The 18,320-nt window shown below is 46.6% G+C and overlaps 2 protein-coding genes across 2 annotated transcripts; both read right to left on the minus strand.

The window, feature by feature from the left end:
* Nucleotides 1-92: 92 nt before the first annotated feature.
* On the minus strand, nt 93-9,650 carry LOC108891572 (E3 ubiquitin-protein ligase UBR2-like). Its single transcript, XM_018688748.2, is given in 25 exon segments — nt 93-505; nt 602-704; nt 942-957; nt 960-993; nt 1,082-1,206; nt 1,512-1,575; nt 1,683-1,800; nt 1,995-2,059; nt 2,143-2,253; nt 2,366-2,427; nt 2,557-2,740; nt 2,964-3,092; nt 3,179-3,278; nt 3,365-3,528; nt 3,952-4,050; nt 4,982-5,070; nt 5,234-5,341; nt 5,431-5,551; nt 5,765-5,827; nt 6,032-6,170; nt 6,392-6,522; nt 6,612-6,725; nt 7,230-7,308; nt 7,405-7,691; nt 9,516-9,650. Coding segments are annotated over 25 exon segments (2,793 nt in total). The 5' UTR covers nt 9,600-9,650; the 3' UTR covers nt 93-301.
* Nucleotides 9,651-9,901: 251 nt separating this feature from the next.
* On the minus strand, nt 9,902-18,305 carry LOC108891573 (transient receptor potential cation channel subfamily A member 1). The gene is made up of 19 exons (XM_018688749.2): nt 17,779-18,305; nt 17,335-17,467; nt 17,102-17,262; nt 16,928-17,014; nt 16,696-16,846; nt 16,400-16,561; nt 16,184-16,293; nt 15,948-16,065; nt 15,743-15,768; nt 15,557-15,648; nt 15,368-15,482; nt 15,115-15,285; nt 12,167-12,237; nt 11,761-11,928; nt 11,312-11,430; nt 11,023-11,227; nt 10,532-10,739; nt 10,347-10,417; nt 9,902-10,268 (listed from the first exon to the last, which is right to left on the minus strand). The coding sequence occupies exons 1-19, from the start codon at nt 17,863-17,865 to the stop codon at nt 10,094-10,096; spliced, it is 2,430 nt and encodes an 809-aa protein (XP_018544265.1). The 5' UTR covers nt 17,866-18,305; the 3' UTR covers nt 9,902-10,093.
* Between the last annotated feature and the right edge of the window lie 15 nt (nt 18,306-18,320).

The raw sequence follows: 18,320 nt of genomic DNA on the forward strand, positions 1-18,320 counted from the left end.
TATGCTCCACATTTTCCATTTTCACTTATTAATTTGTTATTTTAATTTGTTTTTTCAAGCAGTAGAATTGAGCATCATTAGTGTCATTAGTCTATTATTGATGTGAATAATCCTTTAAATGGGGGTGGGGGGACGTTATTGTCCATTATTTTAACACCAACTCAACTTACCGACATCTTAATCACTGCCATACCATTTAAGACCATTTAGTTTGTCACCCCCAACTTTCATTGATAACCTGAGTTAAATCAGAGGAGGTTAAACTCCCTTCATAGTACAGGCCTCTGAGGTCCAGACTCACTTAGATCTGGTTCAGACAAAGCCAGAGGACAAAACAGGAAGTCACAGTGACGCAGGTCTGCTGCAACATTTCATTCAGAATCCTGTCTGTGTCACAGGTGACCAGTGAGACACATGCCAGGTGTGTAGATGTGTGAGACAGACAGGTGTGTTTACCTGTGTCCTCTCCGTTCTGTCTCCTCAGCTTCCTCTGAGCCTCCTCAGCCTGAAACACACACATCACACATGGTTGCCATGGCAACTCACAGATCAATGACTCACTGATCAATATCCCAATCAATGCCCTAATCAGTGTATGTACCTTGGACTGGTCAGCTCTGCTGTAGTGATGGAAGTACAGGTTGAAGTATTTGTTCCACTCAGGACGCAGTTCATACAAACCCCGACCTGTCACACCTGGCTTCCTGTAAATACAAATACACAGTACTACAGTTAGTCAGTATTACAGTCCAAACCAGAGTTAGTCGAGTCAGTCAGTAGTACTAGTCAGTACTGCAGTCAGTACTGTGACACCTGGATTCTACAGGTGAACAGATTCAGTTAAGGTGGATGAAGGAGTTTTTCATGTTATAAATATTTGATGAAAATTAAATCCTGTTCAGACTGATGGTGTTTGTATTTAAGGTGGACATCATACTGACTTGAATGAAGCCACGTGTCGATGACTCTCTCCAGACCTGTCTCCTTATTCCCCTTAGAGAGAGAGAGACACAGGTAGAGGTCAGCTGTCTATACACACAGAAGACAGACAGGTAAACAGACAGACAGGTAGGTGTCTCACATTCTCAGGTAGAGCCTTCACGAGCTCACTGTGAGCCATTGGTCTGATCGACAGCTGGTGGATAATTTCTCTTCTGACTTCGTCAAACGGCTCCACCTGTCCGACACCTGCCACGTACCGCTCACCTGAACCCCACCCCCACCCCAGACACACAGTTAAACCAACAGCTGCAGTGCTTCATCTTCAGACAGTAAATAGGTAAACACAGGTGAGTCTGTGTTAATAAAGACAGTTTGAGCCGCATCTTTGCCTTCCTCAGGCCTCACCTGAACGTCACTAACACCTGGAGCTGAGCCCTTATGGGTTTGTGGTTCACAGGAGTAAAGCTTTGATGCTGCCGCTATCTGTGCTACCTGTATCATCTGTATCACCTGTATCACCTGACTCATGGTCTTTTAAAATAAAACTGAAGAAGCATAGATGAACTCACCAACGACCATGATGATGAGGTGAAGCATCTCTTCAATCAGAGTGTTGTTCTGCTGGACCACATCCTGTCATACAGACAGAGGACTGTCAGTAGAGTCAGTACTGACCTTGTTGGTCTGTATCTCTTGTTGTCTGTTACAGTGTCAGTAGAGTCAGTGAAGTCAGTACTGACCTTGTTGGCCTCTCTGTATCTCTTCCTGACGTCTGCAGAGCTGAAAATGTGAAACAGTTCGAATCGACTCAGAACAATCATCAGGAAGTGGTTTGGATCCATCATGGATGCCCCGCCTGCATCACAGCAGAAACACAAACGCCTGTAACAGACCGAAACTACAACCACCTGGTGCAGTAGAACTAGAGTTAGTAGAGTCTGGGTCAGGAGGGTCAGGAAAGTCAGGAGAGTTAGGAAAGTCAAAGTCAGTAGAGACACAGACAGCAGAGATAGAGACAGTAGAGTCACAAGAGTCAGTAGAGTGTTTCTACCTGCAGCATGATGATGTCTTTGTCGAACATCTCCACTCTGCACTTCACATTGTGGTAATAATAAATCTGAAACACAAACATGTTGTTACAGTCGTTGAACTGATCACAGTATTGATCACTTGAGTATTGATCATCAGTTACGGACTCACCTGGTTGATCAGGGAAAAGCCGTTCCTCCTCCACATCCCAGCATGCACCTGTGCACAGAGCACCAGGCAGCGGAGGGGGAGTTCGATCAGGAGGGGGGGGCTGAGTTCACCCTGAGGACACACATACATGTCAACACTGAAGTATTGATCTGACCAGTTTTAACAGTTCAGTCTGAGAGTTTGATTAGTTTGATCAGTGTTAAACTGTGAAGCTGTTACTGACCAGAGGAAGCTGCTCAGGGAAACGAGAGGCCACTTCAGTCCTGCTGAGGAGAACATGGAGCCCTGGGGGGGGCATCACCACATCACATTAACATTAACACACCACCACATTACTGATTATTTACATCAGTGAGTCCATTTGTTTTGATTTAGTTACATCAGATTCACGTGTGTGTGTCAGCGTGTGTTTACCTGCCAGCAGCCTGCAGACCGGCAGGTGTATGGACACCTTGTCCTGAGACACCTGGTACCTGAACGTCTCCACGCTGTGACCGGCCAGGCTCAAACTGATTGGCTGCTCACCGTCTGGGAGGCCACTGTAACAGTGACTGAGCGCGCCCAGACACTTCCTGTAAGCCTCGATCAACACACACTCCTGACACACACATATATATACACACACACACACACACACACAGGTAGACAGCTGTCAGAACAATACTGTGCTGACAAATTATTAGTAATTAATTTATTCATTTTAACTTATTAATTTATTGATCAATAATCAGCAAAGATGTTTGACAGACTGATGACTTAGCTGAGACTGTTGTGTAGTGTGTACAGGTGAGTGTCACGTGTGTGTACAGGTGTAGACTCACATCAGCAGAGCACCACTCCTGGATCATGGAGATGATGTGAGTCAGTTTCATCTGCAGAGTGAACGCTGCCTCCCACTCAGGCTCCATCTCTATGTGCTGCCCCACCTGTCTCACCACCGGGTCCATACCCTGAGAGATAGACAGACAGAAGGTTAAGAGAGAGAGACAGAGAGACAGGTTCAGAGACAGACTGACAGTTTCAGACAGACCGGTACCTGCATACACTTGAGCAGCTCCAGAAACGCGTCCAAACCTTCTAGAAACTTCATCCTGAGCTGATCGCTCCACTCAGAGGGACGACTGATCAGGACGTACCTGCACACACACACTGGGTCAGCTGGGAGAATTGGGACCTAACTGGTCTCTGACTGGTTTCTGACTGGTTTCTGACTGGTCCTCACTTCAGGTCGCCAATGAGGCTCTGGACTCGTCCGAACTTGAAGGCCTGCTGGGCGGTGTAGCGGTCAAACTGGAAGCGTCCCTGCAGGTCTCTATGACGAAGGTGATCCACAAACGTCCTGATGATGGTGGTCATCAAGTTCTCCTCCACCATCAGCATCCGGGCCTGCGCATACACACACACACACAAAATGAAGATTAAAGGGTGGTTACACTGAATGTTTAGCGGCTGTTCACCAGCCTGACTCTGCCCAGGGGCATTATGGGAAATGTAGCATCCAGATTCTGTTGCGTATCAGTTAATCATTCTCATCATTTGACTCCGTATTGATAAAATATAAAGACACCACATGTGAACAAAGTTTATTTTATTTGCAGATTATTCACATTTATTTTGTCTCAGTGAGATTTTAGTTTGATCAGTGCAGTTCAAGTAAGAACATCAAAGTTTTTTGGGGAAGATTTAAGAAAATAAACCATAGTTGAATCCCATCTGTGCTGAACAACAGAAACCAGACTGTTTATAAACCAGAGACTCTGATGTGGAGCTGAGAGGTGATGAAGTAAAATCAGCTCAGACTGAACTCACCAGCGACGGGACGGTGAATATTTGTACTGACAGGTCAGTGATGGAGAACTCACGGTCGTGGTCGTCTTTCACGTAGTCGCTCTGCAATCGTTCATAACTCTACCAGCAGGAGAGAGAGAGAGAGAGAGAGAGAGAGAGAGAGAGAAAGAGAGAGAGAGAGAGAGAGGTGTGTGGAGGTGCAGGAGGAGGAGGAGGAGTACTCACCATGGTTGGGACAGTGAAGAGCTGAACAGACAACGAGGTCACTGACACTACTCGCTCGTGGTCGTCCTCCATAAAATCTGTCTGGAGGCGTCTGTAGTTCTGGGGGGGGGGGGACGACATTCACCTCTGGGTCAGAGGTCGCTGGTGCCGAGGCCGACACCCCCAAAACACCCCCTCCCAAATTATACCCCGACATGATACTCAGTGTGACCTATTGTAGTTACAGTAAAGCTGCTGCCCCAAACACTCACCACAGCACCACATGTGGATTAATCCGCCACTGAAAATAGTCCCAACAAACATTCTGTTCATGTTTTGATAAAATCAAACTTCACTGATGCCTGAAAACAAACCAGTCTCAACCAGCTTAAACTAAATAAACTTTATAGGTGAGTCTGAGCTGCAGCTGAGCAGCAGGGGGCCGGAGAATAATCTGCACCATCCCAGGGTAAAACAGAAGACTGAAGATAACTAGGTCACAACGGAAACACTGAGCAGCCGAGCAACAACATCAACGAGACAAAGAGGTGGATTAAGTTTAACCTCTTAACCCAGAAACCTCTGCCGGACTGATCCAGGGTCAGATTATAAATGAAGAATAAAAGAACAGAGAGGAGCTGGTTTAAAACAACAATGGATAAAATAAACATACAAGTTTCAGTCTGACTGATTACCTGTCTGACCTATAAAGGTACAGATTCAGGAGCAGTGTGAACGTCTGTGGAGTAAGAAGGATCTAATCGATAACATCTGACAGGATCTAATCAATAACTGATCAACTGATCAAGTGAATGTTGATCAAGTGAGTATTGATCAGGTGAGTTACCTTGGCAAACTGGATGGCAAAGATCTTCTTGTACTTGAGGTCCATGAGGAGACTGTTCATCAGCAGCTGGTGGTAGATGTTCCTCGCTCCTACAGACACACACCAGGTGAGTCTCACCTGTCTCACTGACTCACATTCAAAACTCAAACCTTTATTTACACATGGATCAGAACAGAGATACATCAACACAAGTTCTCACAGTATAGGTCAGGTGACAGATGAGGTGACAGGTGAGATGACAGGTGAGGTTACCTTTCCACATCTTGGAGTCGTTGAGCATCAGTCGGTCGACCAGAGAGGAGTTTTCTCCCTCTGCACCTTTCTGGAGTCCCACCTGACACAGGATCCTCCTCAGTCCATCTGTAACACCATGGTAACACACTCACAACATGCAGCAGTAGCGGTGACACACACACGGAGAGATCATGGGTAATGAAGTCCAGACGTACCAGAGTACTGAATGATTTGTCCCAACCAACTCAGAGCCTTCAGAGCGAAACACTGATGAGCTACAACAGATGAGTGCATCACTTGAACCCGGAGAGGCTTCGACTGACGGCTGGTGTTCCTCTGAGGTAGGTAGGTAGGTAGGTAGGTGTGTGTGTGTGTGTGCGTGTGTGTGTGTGTGTGTGTGTGTGTGTGGTTGTGGTTGTGGTTGTGGTTGTTGTGGTGGTGGTGGTGGTGGTGGTGGGGGGGGGTGTTGACAGAGGGAGGAAAAAAGAGGGTTTAATTCACTTCATCAGTTGTCATCATCATCAGTCTGGTCAGTATGGAGATACTCACCACTATCACTGACTTGGCCTGATCACAGAACTGGAAATCTCCGTATCGAACTGACTTCCTGCCCTAAACAAACACCAAACAAACACAAACACACACACATCACCCTTTCAGCTGAAAACATAAACCTCCTCATCATGTGAAAAAAATTTGTTCTGAGCTCAGGTCAGAATTTCAGTTATTACTGCACTGACCTACAATAACTGTATATTTATAATAATAATTCAATTAATAATAATAATGATGACGATGATGATGACGAGTACTGACGTCTCTGTCGACAGTGGTGGCGAAGCTGACAGCTTCTTTCTGGCTGCAGTTGACAGCTTTCTGCAGAGTGTAGATCACCTGTTCATAGGTGTGGACTTCATCATTAAACAACATGCAGTAGTAGGTGTCTCCTCTCTCCCTGCGCGCACACGCACACGCACACACGCACACACACACACACACACACACACACACACACACACACAGAAAGTATGAGTACATGCAGTACAACTGTGTATTGTGACTGATCTGATGTCTGACTGTTTCTCTGCTGAAAATAAAACCTGATTAAATAAAGTTTAGTAGATAGAATGATGTTTCTGATGTTTCTTGTGTGATGAGGTGGAGGTGAGCGCATACAGTGGCTCCAGTCCTGCAGGTAGCTGCTCCTCCTGATCCCAGGTCAGCAGATCCACAGCGTACTTCAGGACTATGGAGAAGATGCTGTAACCACGGGCCACCATGTCAGCGGGGAGCTGAGCTACGGGGTCCTGGAGGGACAAACAGCACCAGGTGATGACTGCTGCAGAGGGTCAGTGACAGGAAGACTGGTAGACAGACAGAGAGACAGCTGTCTCACCTCCTCTGTGTCTCTGCTGTTGTCGGTCGGTGTGTGTTTCTGGCAGTAAGGACCCTTCTTCCAGGCTTCAGCATCTCCACAGTCACAGAAACCTCCACCTCCTGATGTGGTCATCTAAAACACACACATACACAGGGTCAGTGATACACACAGACACATGTACCTAAACCTTAAGGTCAAGTCTGAACCTTTAAACAGAGAAAATGTCCTCACACGTCCTCAGTGTCTGAAACTGATACTGGTCCTCATAAAGATATAAATACAAGCCTTCAGATGTGTGTTCTGTCACCTGCATCTGACAGCAGACTCTCAGTGTTCTGCTGTCACCTGCAGAGCTCGACCTTTGACCTCTGCAGGTCCTTGTCTGTTTCCAGACTTTTCCATGTCTGGAAACAGACATATGTTTGTTGTTCAAAGACAACAAACGCAGGAGCTGCTCCTCTGACAGTTTCCTGTCCACATCTGTCTGTCAACATCCGTCCTGATCAGAGCTTTTAAGACGATTCCTCACCCTGAGGTGGGCGGGGTCTGTCTGTACCTGACAGCAGATGGGTGTCTATTGTGTGTGTCACATGTCTGTCCTCGCATCAACCAGCTGCTCTGCGTGTGTGTACTCACCCTGTATCGATGCTCTTTGTGAACACTGCCTAGGAAACACTGCATACACAGAACACATGTTGGATCGGCCGCACACTCCCTACACACACACACACACACACACAGAACATGGTTAACATCTGGACAGAGTGTATATGTGTTCTGCTGTTCTGTTACCTGTGCAGGCGTGTGTTACCTGCAGGAGTAGGTGGGCTCCCCGACCTTGAACACGTGTCCACACAGCGGTGACGGCTGGTTGTTCTCCTGCAGCTGAGCCAGGCCGGCCGCCGGCTCCTCCCCCAGCAGGAGCCACTCCATAGGAGCCAGGAGGAGCAGCTGACAGGCCAGCTCCTCCCTCTGCTCCTCCCTCTGCTCCTCCCTGCTGCTGCTGCCCCCACTCGGACCCAGACAAAGGATTCTGGGTACATACACTGCCAGGTGACGGTACACCTCCTGCTGCAGGTCGGCTGCTGCCAGCCACCGCTGAGGAGGAGGAGGAGGAGGAGGAAGAGAGAGGAGGGGGCACTAGATTTAGTAAACAAAGTGACATGTCACAGTAACTCTGGTAAACTGATGGTTTCCATTAAACTGAGCCAAAAACAATAAAAACATTTCTCTGATCACAGAAACTGATTGGTGATCAATTCTGATCAGTTTCTGATTCTCCAAGACACAGAAACAGAAAATTAAACAGCAACAGTTGTAGTGTACTGCAGTAAACCTGTAGTGTAGTACTCCTGTAGCAGTAGTAGTAGTTCTCCTGTAACCAGGTATAGTAGCAGCGGATTAATCAGCTCTGTCACTGTTTAACCTGCTATTCACTGACACACTGACCCAGATCTCTGAGCTAACACCGACCCAACACTGAGCTAACACCAGACTAATACCGAGCTAACACCGAGCTATCACTGAGCTAACACCGAGCTAACACAGGTTAACACCGAGCCAACACTGAGCTAACACCAGGCTAATACCGAGCTAACACCGAGCTATCACTGAGCTAACACCAGGCTAACACTACGCTAACACCTGACTAGGACTAAGACTAAGGTAAAACTGAGCTAAAACAGAGCTAACATAGAGCCAACACCAGACTTACACGGTGCTAATGAGTCACATAGGTTACAATATAACCCTTGGCTGATCATTTAGCACCATGAAAATCTAAACCCATAAAATCTGTTTTAGAGCTGATAACTTTCAATAAATAATCAGTTCACTTTAGTCATTGTGTTCAGAGGAACAAATGCAAATGTCACAAAGAACCTGGGGAAAACGATGAACTCATAGTGAGAGAATATTTGTCACAGTGTTGTTGTTAACCTGGTTTTGCTGGATCCCATTTTAACAGCTGCTGAGATGATGGCTTTATGCTAATCTGAATTAAACTAATTAATGACAACCTGAGAGAACCTGTCTGCTCTGGTCACCACACTATTTATTATTAGCTTAGCTAGTTTACCCATCAGCAGATAACAGCTAACAGGCAGTGGCAGCTTAGAGCAGCTAGCATCAGCTAAGAGCTGGTGGCAGCTTAGCAGCTAACAGTAAACAGCTCATGGCAGCTTAGTGCAGCTAGCATCAGCTAGCAGCTGATGGCAGCTTAGAGCAGCTAGCAGCAGCTAACAGCTGGTGACAGCTTATCAGCTAGCAGCAGATCCTGTGCCTACAGGAGGAATCTCACCTCTGATAATGTTTTGTCCTTTATCACAGACTTTACTGTAACGGGTTATTCATGAATTCAATTTACATATAATTATTATGGGACTTGTGTCTCAGAATTTGGAATCGAGTCTTTCGCCCTGAGACCGTGTTTGCGAACCTGGGACCGTGAGACAGTGTCTCAAGACCAAGACCAAGACCAAGACCATCTCCAAGGACCTCGGACTGCGCCTTTAGGACCTGGGACGGAGCCTCCGGACCCACCGCTCCGATGTTGCTCGGTGTAACAGTAAATAAACACTCGCTCCGATGTTGCTCGCTGTAACGGTAAATAAACGCTCGGAGCGGGTTTGGACGACAAGAACATGCGGATCGGGTTCGGTCGAACCGACAGTCGGGGTGTAAACGGAGAGTTCGGGCTGACAGAGGCGGACCAGATGTTTCTGGCAGCTTTAAACTGACATCCAGATGTTTTACACACCCTCCCTGCAGCTAGCATTAGCTTTAGCCCTAGCATTAGAATTAGCTCGGTGAAACAGCGGATTGACCTCTAAATCCCGCGTTCAGCAGGTGTGAGAGTTCGGGGTGACTCGGTCACAGGACAAGAGAGGGTCAGTGGGGCTGACAGGGCGAGGAGCCGCTTACCGACGCGGTGTCTTTGGCGGAGAAATTCAGGAATTCCGAACGTGAAGCGGACGGTGGATCTCCGTCGGACTCGGCTGCCGCCATCTTTCCTCCCTCTACTCTGTGGCTACTGCAAGAAGAACCGGAACTGGAAATGATCAACAGCTGAGGGCCCGAGGAGCAAAGGGGGCGGGGCCATGTTTTTGTTTGTTTATTATGTTTTAAACAAGGGAAATAAATAAACGTTCACTTAGAGTCTGAACAAACAGAAAACATTAAAATAAAAATAAAACAACAATAAAAACATTTTACTGACTTTGTTTGTCTGTATGTGTGTTGGCTCTGCGTAGGGTTAGGGTTAGGGTCCAGGGTTATTTGAAGTTAAAAACAATCACAGGAGAAAAATATGATTCACTCAGACTGAACAGAGGCATTCAGCCTGTGTTTATTATAATAATAATAATAATTATCATTTAGCCTTTATTTCAAAATAAAAGCACTGAGTTCTTCAAGAGCTGGATCAGGATCAGTCCTCATGTCTGAAGAGCCAGAGACTGGTCTGTGGTCTAGTCTGTTGTCTGGTCTGTGGTCTGGTCTGGTCAATTCTGTAAACCTGAGTCTGTCCTGTTCTGAACCAACTGCTGGACCAGAGTCCGGAGCTGCCTCAGCTCTGCTCGGATTAATTGAAGCTCCTGGTTCTGGTCCTGAAGTTCCTGGTCCTGCTGGTCCTTTCTCTCCTGGAGGTGGTTCTGCAGGTTCTGGTCCATGTGGACTCTGGTGGAGAGAAGATGAAGAGTCAGACCTGCAGCAGAGTCTCAGACCTGAAGACGTCAGCGACGGTCAGAGCCTCACCCAGATCCTGATCTTGATCCTGAGACCGTCTCTACGTCTCTCTGCAGGACCAGGAACTGGTCCAGAGTCTCCTGTAGGACACAGACACACAGACACACACACATACACACACACACACACACACACACTTTACTCTCTGACCTTTAATTAAAGTTTTTAAAATTCTTTTGCTCTTTCAAACGAACTTTGATCTGTGCTGTGATGCGTCCCATCTCGTCATGGTAACGGGGGTTTGTGTTAACGTCATCATTGTGGGCATCGGCCAGTGGTGCACAGTGATTGGATATATACTGGTTGTCATAGAAACGGCGGAGGAGGGGCATGGAGTCCTCCACCTGCAGGATGACGGCGGCCTGCTGCATCACAGCGTTCGCCTGAGAGTTATCGTGAACCCTGACACACACACATAAACACACACACACACACACTAGTCAATAGCTGATTATTGATGACTGTGTGATTATTGACATATTTTGTTTTGGAAAAAAATTAATTATTTTAGTTTGGACCAGTTCAGACTGATGCCTCCTCAGGTTAGTCCTGGTTTAACTCTCTTCAGATCGGGGACTGGTTTTAGACCTGGGACTGGCCCTGATGGATCAGAGAACTGGACCAGGTGAACCAAACAGGTGTGTGAGTCAGTCCAGGTGTGGACAGTCTGTGTGTGACCTCTGACCTCTGGAAGGTGTCGGTGAGCAGGGCGATTAGCAGGTTGACACACAGGATGGAGGATGCTGCCAGGAAGGTCCCACACAGCAGAGGAGCCATGACAGCGTCCACCGTCGCCATGGCAGTGAACTCGTACTCATCCACCAGAGTGATGCGGTACAGACTGTAGAGCAGGCCAGAGACAGACTGCATGCTGGGAACTGAGGAGGACCCTGGGGGGGAGTACACACCTGGTTAAAGGGTGATCAGGTGACTGACACACAGACACACACACACACACACACACACTCTCTGACCTCCAAATATGATCCAGAAGCTGCAGGCGTAGGGAACAAAGATCTCAGCATACAGGAAGAGGAAACACATCACGTCCCCGACAATGTTCCCCAACATGACGATGAACGGACCCATCAACCTGCACACACACACACACCTGGATGTCAGTGAGTGAGACCTCCTGCAGCTGAGAGGATCTTTGGACACCTGGTCATCCTCATCTCCTCTGTTGTCATGGTAACAGTGAGGCGATGTAACTTGACCACTAAGGTGTACTAAGTGTTACCATGGTAACCATGCCAGCTATCCTGACCAGACATGGAGGAAGTACTCAGATACTTTAATGCAGTAAAAGTATCTGACGCCACAGAGGAAAAATAAAAGTCAAAGTCCTGCAAGGAATCAGCTAAAAATACTCAGATTACTGATTACTGTCAGTACTGATCTGTCCGCTGTGTGTGTGTGTTACCTGAAGGCTCTGACATGCTTCATCAGTCGCAGCCACAGGAAGACGACGGTGATGGAGAACAGACGCAGACTGGCAGTGTGCAGAGACGGAGATGGACCAATTACATCTGCCACATGGACGCTGAAGGACGCTGTCAGCAGAGAGTAAACCAGCCAATCGCAGACGTTCCTGATGACACACACAAAAACACACCACATGTAAGAATAGTTACAGACATACTACAGACTGCTGGTCTATTAAGACCTGGTCTGGACTCTGGATCAGTTAAACCTCTTCATAAAACTTTGTTTCTATTATCATTATAGTTTAATATTATTTTATTTTACAGATTCTCTTTGTTTGTCTTGTGATGAATCTTCTTATGAATAGTGTGTCTGTGTGTGTGTGTGTGTGTGTGTGTTGTTACCACAGGTCTTTGCTGTAGTTTCCTCTCCTCCTCTGAATCTGTTTCTTCTGATCCAACAAGAAAAGTTTCTCCTGCAACACAACACTGATATTAATACTAATTAAAGCTGCGAGCAGCGTTGAACGGGCCCTCGCACCCGGCGCCCGTCGGGGGAGCGGCGACCGCGGGACTCCGGCAACCGCGGGGTCAACGCAGGTCGCAGGGCACACGCTGGCGTAACAGTTCACACTTCCGAGATGTAAAAATTTTAAATAAAAGTTTTTATGCTAATTATTTTCTGTGATAATATTTTTCAGAGCTCATCATCTGTGACAGCTCTTGGCTCTCTTGACTGTAACCTCCCTGTGGCAGCTTCTCACAGACTCAATCAACTCCTCTTCCCCTCCCCCTCAAACACAAACACAAACACCCACACACACACAAACACACAGAGAAATACCCCCTCCCAAAAGGAGATAAAACTCAGTTTTAACTTGAGTTTACAAGCTTTGAGCTTTGAGCAAAAGCATTTTTTTAAGTTCTGTTATTGGGTGCATATATAAATCATTTGTGCTTAAACAAGGCTTATAATGAAGTTATTTGAACAGTGAATATCTCATCTGCCTAAAGTCAGGGCGAAGCCACTAACCAGCTGTAGGGATGGGTATCATTAGGATTTTATCTTTATCCATACAGACCCCTATCAGTCCAGCTCAGACTGTTACTGGTTTAAGAGAGTGAAGTTTATAGCAATTTGCAAAATTTGGAGATTAGTGACAAACTAACCAGTTAGACTACATACAGACAAGCTTTCATTTTAGCTGTTAGTAACAGTTTGCCATGAGCTTAACCAGCGTGCTGTGCTTCCTGTTAAACATGTCATGAGACTGTGGACAACGCTGAAAATATTACTTTACTAACTACTGGCCGAACAGGCGCTTTTACAAAGAAAAGGTAAAGGCCAGCAGCTTTTACTTTTCAATGCACTTGTCGTCAACTTGAGTGGCTTATATTCAGCTGGTTCACCTCGACGCTGGAGGACCTAGTGAACTTTTCCTGTCGCCGTACACTGAGTAAGACGAAAAAATCAGCTGACCCCGTGTGAAATTTCCTAACTGATCAAAACCAAACTGTAAAGACAGCATCAATCCACGCTCAGCTTTGGTCAAGAGGAGACATATGGTAAGATTACATGAATTCATGTAATCTTCTTTGAGACTACAATTTCAGACTTAACTAAGTCATTCACTAGTGTCTTGGCAGCGTTTATGGGTTCTTTAGACAGGTCTCTAACTGGTTTTCTTTCCAGGGTCATTGAAATCTTTGGCTTCCTACCTCTGCCAGGCTTGTTCTGCACAGTGTGGTTCTCCTTGAATTTCTCGGTGACGCTTCTCATTTGAGTTCTTGACGCTTGGAAATGCTGTTATAACTTTGTATATCCTTCTCCTGCTTCCTAAGCATCGACAATTCTTCAAGTCTACAGTGATTTCCTTAGTTTTTGGCATGATGCTTTCTCAAGTGACAGCTCAAATCTTAACTGAAGTTTTTATACCGCGTGTAAAGCAGCTCTTGGCTCTCCTGACTGTAACCTCTCTGTGGCAGCTTCTCACAGACTGAATCAACTCTTCTTCCCCTCCCCCCTCAAACACAAACACAAACACAAACACACACACACACACACACACACACACACACAGACACACACACACAGAGACCCCTTCCAAAAACCCATCAAAGAGTAATACAATGGCTCCATCTATAGGATAAAGTAGAGAGTCGCAACAGGAAGTTACCCCAAAATCTGAGGTTTCAAACAGGAAGTTGGGTTTCCAAACTTTGACGGGCCAGAACCGGCACACGCTTCGACCAAAACTCACAATTTTCGGAGCCAGTCTTCTAAAAAATTCCTCAAGGAGGGGCTGACAACATTTGAAGTGAATCTGGTCACCCGTCTAGAAACTGGACATCACACTATAAAATATGTCATTTCCTGCTATAAATAGGTGGTGCTACAACAATTGTATGAATATTGACATATGGATGTGTGCAGATAGGTACCATTAACAATCCTGTAAAGTTTGATGCAGTTTGGACAAAGTATGGCCGAAATATAGCAAAAATAAAGCAACTTCCTGTTTCGTGGCGAGTAATCGAACTTTGAGGGGCCATAACTTCCACGCCCTTCAACAAAAACTCAAAATCTGCCGCAATTTAACATCGTCTATGTCTTAAGAACATACTATTAAGTTTTGAAGTCAATCGGATAATGCGTCTAGGACTAGTTCGCGTTCAAGCGACCCCTGGAAATGGCCAAAAACACACAATTTTTTCACCTTCCGGTCAAAATAAAAATACTTTCTGTTGGGTTTAGAATATGGCTCCAAGAGACTTTTTGGTGCGTCATGGGATGTTACATATGTGTGCAGATTTTCAGATTTTTAGGCGCAACGGGCTTGAGGGGCTGTTCCGTTTAAAAATGTAGGTGGCGCTACCGAGGCCATTTTACCACACCCATGCTCAAGACCCCTAAATTATTAAATTTTTCGCCGTGCCTGACGCGTCTGCAAATTTTGGTAAGTTTTCACGCATGTTAAGGCCCTCAAAAAGCCGATCTAAGAGGCGGAAAAAGAAGAAAAAAAATAATAATAATAATAATAATAATAATAATAATAATAATAAACAGACCGAAAACAAGAGGGTCCTTGCAACTCGTTGCATGGCCCCGTTGGGCCCACGCAACTCGTTGCTCGGGCCCTAAAAATACTCCTGATAGTAGTGAAGCTGCTGTTGAAGCTGTGCTGCCCCCTGCTGGTTGTTCTGCAGCAGAAACTTATTCAACACGTCACAGAATTTAAAACAATGATTATAGAAAAATAATGACACAAATATCAATAATAACATTTTACAGTGGTGTAGTTAATAATATTATGTTGTTGTTGTTTGTTGTTGATGTTGTTGTGTTTTCGTACCTGAGGCCACATGGGATGTGAACAGTGCAGATCATCAAGGAGACGACGCTCTGCCCACTCCTTCCAGAGGCGGAGCTTCCTCCTGGAACACAGGATGTCCTGCACCTCCCTCAGCACCTCCTCCAGGGTCAACAGGAGCGCCAGGACCACAAGGAGGACACGCCACCAGTCCTGAGAGACAGACACAACAGGGACAGACAGGTGAGAGAGAGACAGGTAAAGAAAGAGTAAGGTGAGAAAGAGGACAGGTCACCTGGGGGAGGACATAGCGATCAGCTGAGTCTCTGTGGACAGACACAGAGATGGCAACGGTCGTCCAGGAGACGTTGAACAGGAAGTTTAAGATGAGGAGAAGCCATGCCCCCAACCTGACAGACAGACAGATAGACACATGTTCACCTGAGTCATGTAACATAAATCAGACAAATCAGTGAACTTTTACCTGCCATAGAGTTTCCATTTGACCTGGATCAGTTTGAGAAAGACTGGATTCATGATCAGGTCCAGTTTTCCCTCCTGAACCACCACCTCCAGCTGTTAAACACACAGGTAAACACAGGTGAATACAGGTAAACACAGGTAAACACAGGTGAATATAGAACACTTCACTCTGCTGGTGAAAACTTACTGGAGATGTCGGCTCACTGACAACTGCTTTTACAAGACAACAAACAGACAGACAGGTGAGACAGACAGGTCAGCAAGTGGTTGGACTGTCAGTAAAACATCAGTATGACAGTTTCAGCAGTGATACTGTCAGTACTGTAGGGATTCTGTAGTAGTACTGTAGTAATACTGCAATATTACTGTAGTTGTGGTAATAGCAGTGTTACCTTTCAGGTGCTTCTCAGGTGAGTGTGGTTGTGGATCTGGTTCCAGCAGGTTCAGGTAGTAGTACTGTTGTCTGGTCATCCTGTCAGTGATGTGGAACTGACAGAGCGCCAGCTGGGCCTGAACACAACAACACCAGGCTACACATAAACAAACGTACACAAACGTAAACAAACACATTAAAAGTTTTTGGACCAATCACAGCCCTGTCCTCTGTCAGTAGGAGGGACATTTTTACCACTGGACTCATCTGACCAATCAGAGCAGTTATACAGAGCTGTCCATCAGAGTCCTTCATCCCTGCCTCCGCCCCGAGCTCCAATAAAACCTGAGCGGCTTCACTACGCTCTGAAAACACACGACAGGCAGGTGATTATGTCAGTGGTAATGTCAGTGATGTCAGTGGTGATGTCAGTGATGATGTCAGTGATGTCAGCGGTGATGTCAGCAGTACCCAGGTTGGCGGCGAGCTGCAGCGGCGTCCGGTGTTTGTGGTCGGTGCAGCTGATAGAGGCTCCGGCCTGCAGCAGGAGTCTGATTGAAGACACAGCGTCATTCTTGGCAGCGAAGTGAAGAGGGGTCTGCTGGTCCAGGAGAGTCCGAGCCTCCAGATCAGCTGAGGACAACAACACATGAACACGATCAGGATCTGTAGACCTGATCTGTGCAGAGCTTGGGGCCAGAACCCAATGGACATGTTCAGTAGACTACAGTACCCATGAGCCTCAGTGGTTGTGCACTGACTCTGACCTTTCCGTTCCAGAAGGAACTGGACCATGTGCTGGTAGTCCAGTGCTGAGGCCACATGCAGCGCCGTGACTCCAAAATGATCAGGGCGGAGGAGGTCTGAACCCCGGTCCAGGAAGAACCGCATCACATCCACACTCCATGCCCTGGAGATCTGAACACACACACATACACACAGTGTCGTTAAATGAACCAATAGAAACCAATGAGAACAGGAAGTGAATCTGAAACTCACCTCGTGAAGAACAGTTTGTCCGAATCTGTCTGAGCTGTTTGGATCGGCTCCATCCGAGATCAGCTGATCCAGAAACGCCAGGTCCACCTCCACACACACACATACAGGTTCAGGATGATTTTATACTGATGTTTCACCTCACCTGGTCCTGGTCTGTGTCCTGGTCTGTCTTACCTGGTCCTGGTCCTGGTCTGAAGCAGCCAGGTTTCTGAAGTGGTCCAGCAGTTTTTTGTTCAGGTTTTGGTCTTTATTTGTGCCGTCAGTCTCGTCTCTCTGCTCTTCATCACCTTTATCGTCCTCAGCCAGACCTCGGTACCTGGTCTCTGGCTGAAGTCCTGGACACCAGACACACCATTAAAACCAGTCCAAATCTGCTGAGCAGACTGATGAAGACCAGTTCGACTTACCTCTTAGTTTTCTTCCTCTGTGCCTCCAGCGGCTGCAGGAGTACGACGCCCACTGAGCTGCAGCCTTCACTGCTGCTGACAGTGGAGACCTGGGCCCCTGAGGACCACCTAAGACCTGAGGACCACCTGAGACCTGAGGAGAAACAGAGACCTGAGGACCCCTTTAAACCAGTAAAACCAGTGTGACAGGTCACATGATGAGCTGTTTGTGATTGTATTGGCCCTCAGAAGTGAAAGTGGACGAGGCAGACCGGTGGGGTTTGTTCTATCCTGCTGGACAAGGTAGACGAGTGGTGTTTACTATGTTAGTCTTACAAAAGTCTCCATAAATAAAGTTTGTAAATCGTCATTTTCAGGAGCGGACTGGACCTGACTGGGGCCAGCAGACTAAAACAAACACTCCGACCACCGGTGGACCCGTCTCTGGTTCTGGTTTACACTCACCTGGATTCTACTGGTGCTTCCTGTCATCTCCAGCTCCAGTCCAGGATTCTGCAGACCTGTCAGACCATCCCAGGTCCCCCTCTTCATCCTGGTTCTGTCAACCCTCTGTCCACCAGGTCAGAACTCCAGACTTTTACACTGATAGATCTGCCAGAACTCCTGAAACCTGCAGAACCTTCAGAAACCTTCTGGAACTGCTGAAAAGTAAAGGACCTGCCAGACCTGGTTCAAGATCCAGTATCTCCTGTCCTGGATCCTGAATGAAGGACTAAAACCAGCTGAAACTGGTCTCTGATCTGGATCTGAGGCTTCACCTCGTGGTTTTGTAGAAAACAGATACATAAAGTCAACAGATGATGATGTTGATCAGCTGCTGCTCAAAGGTTTATGGTTCATCTTATCAGTGGGTGGAGGGTCCAGGTCCAGGTCCAGGATCTGGTCTCACATATAAACGCAGTGTCACAATAACAATAAAACTGTGTTTGACCTTTGACCTCTGAAAACCTGAGATGAAAACATCAGTGATAATTCAGAATCTGAGA

This window comes from Lates calcarifer, unplaced genomic scaffold, assembly GCF_001640805.2.
Source record: "Lates calcarifer isolate ASB-BC8 unplaced genomic scaffold, TLL_Latcal_v3 _unitig_1991_quiver_1367, whole genome shotgun sequence".
In the NCBI taxonomy this organism is placed as follows: domain Eukaryota; kingdom Metazoa; phylum Chordata; class Actinopteri; family Centropomidae; genus Lates; species Lates calcarifer.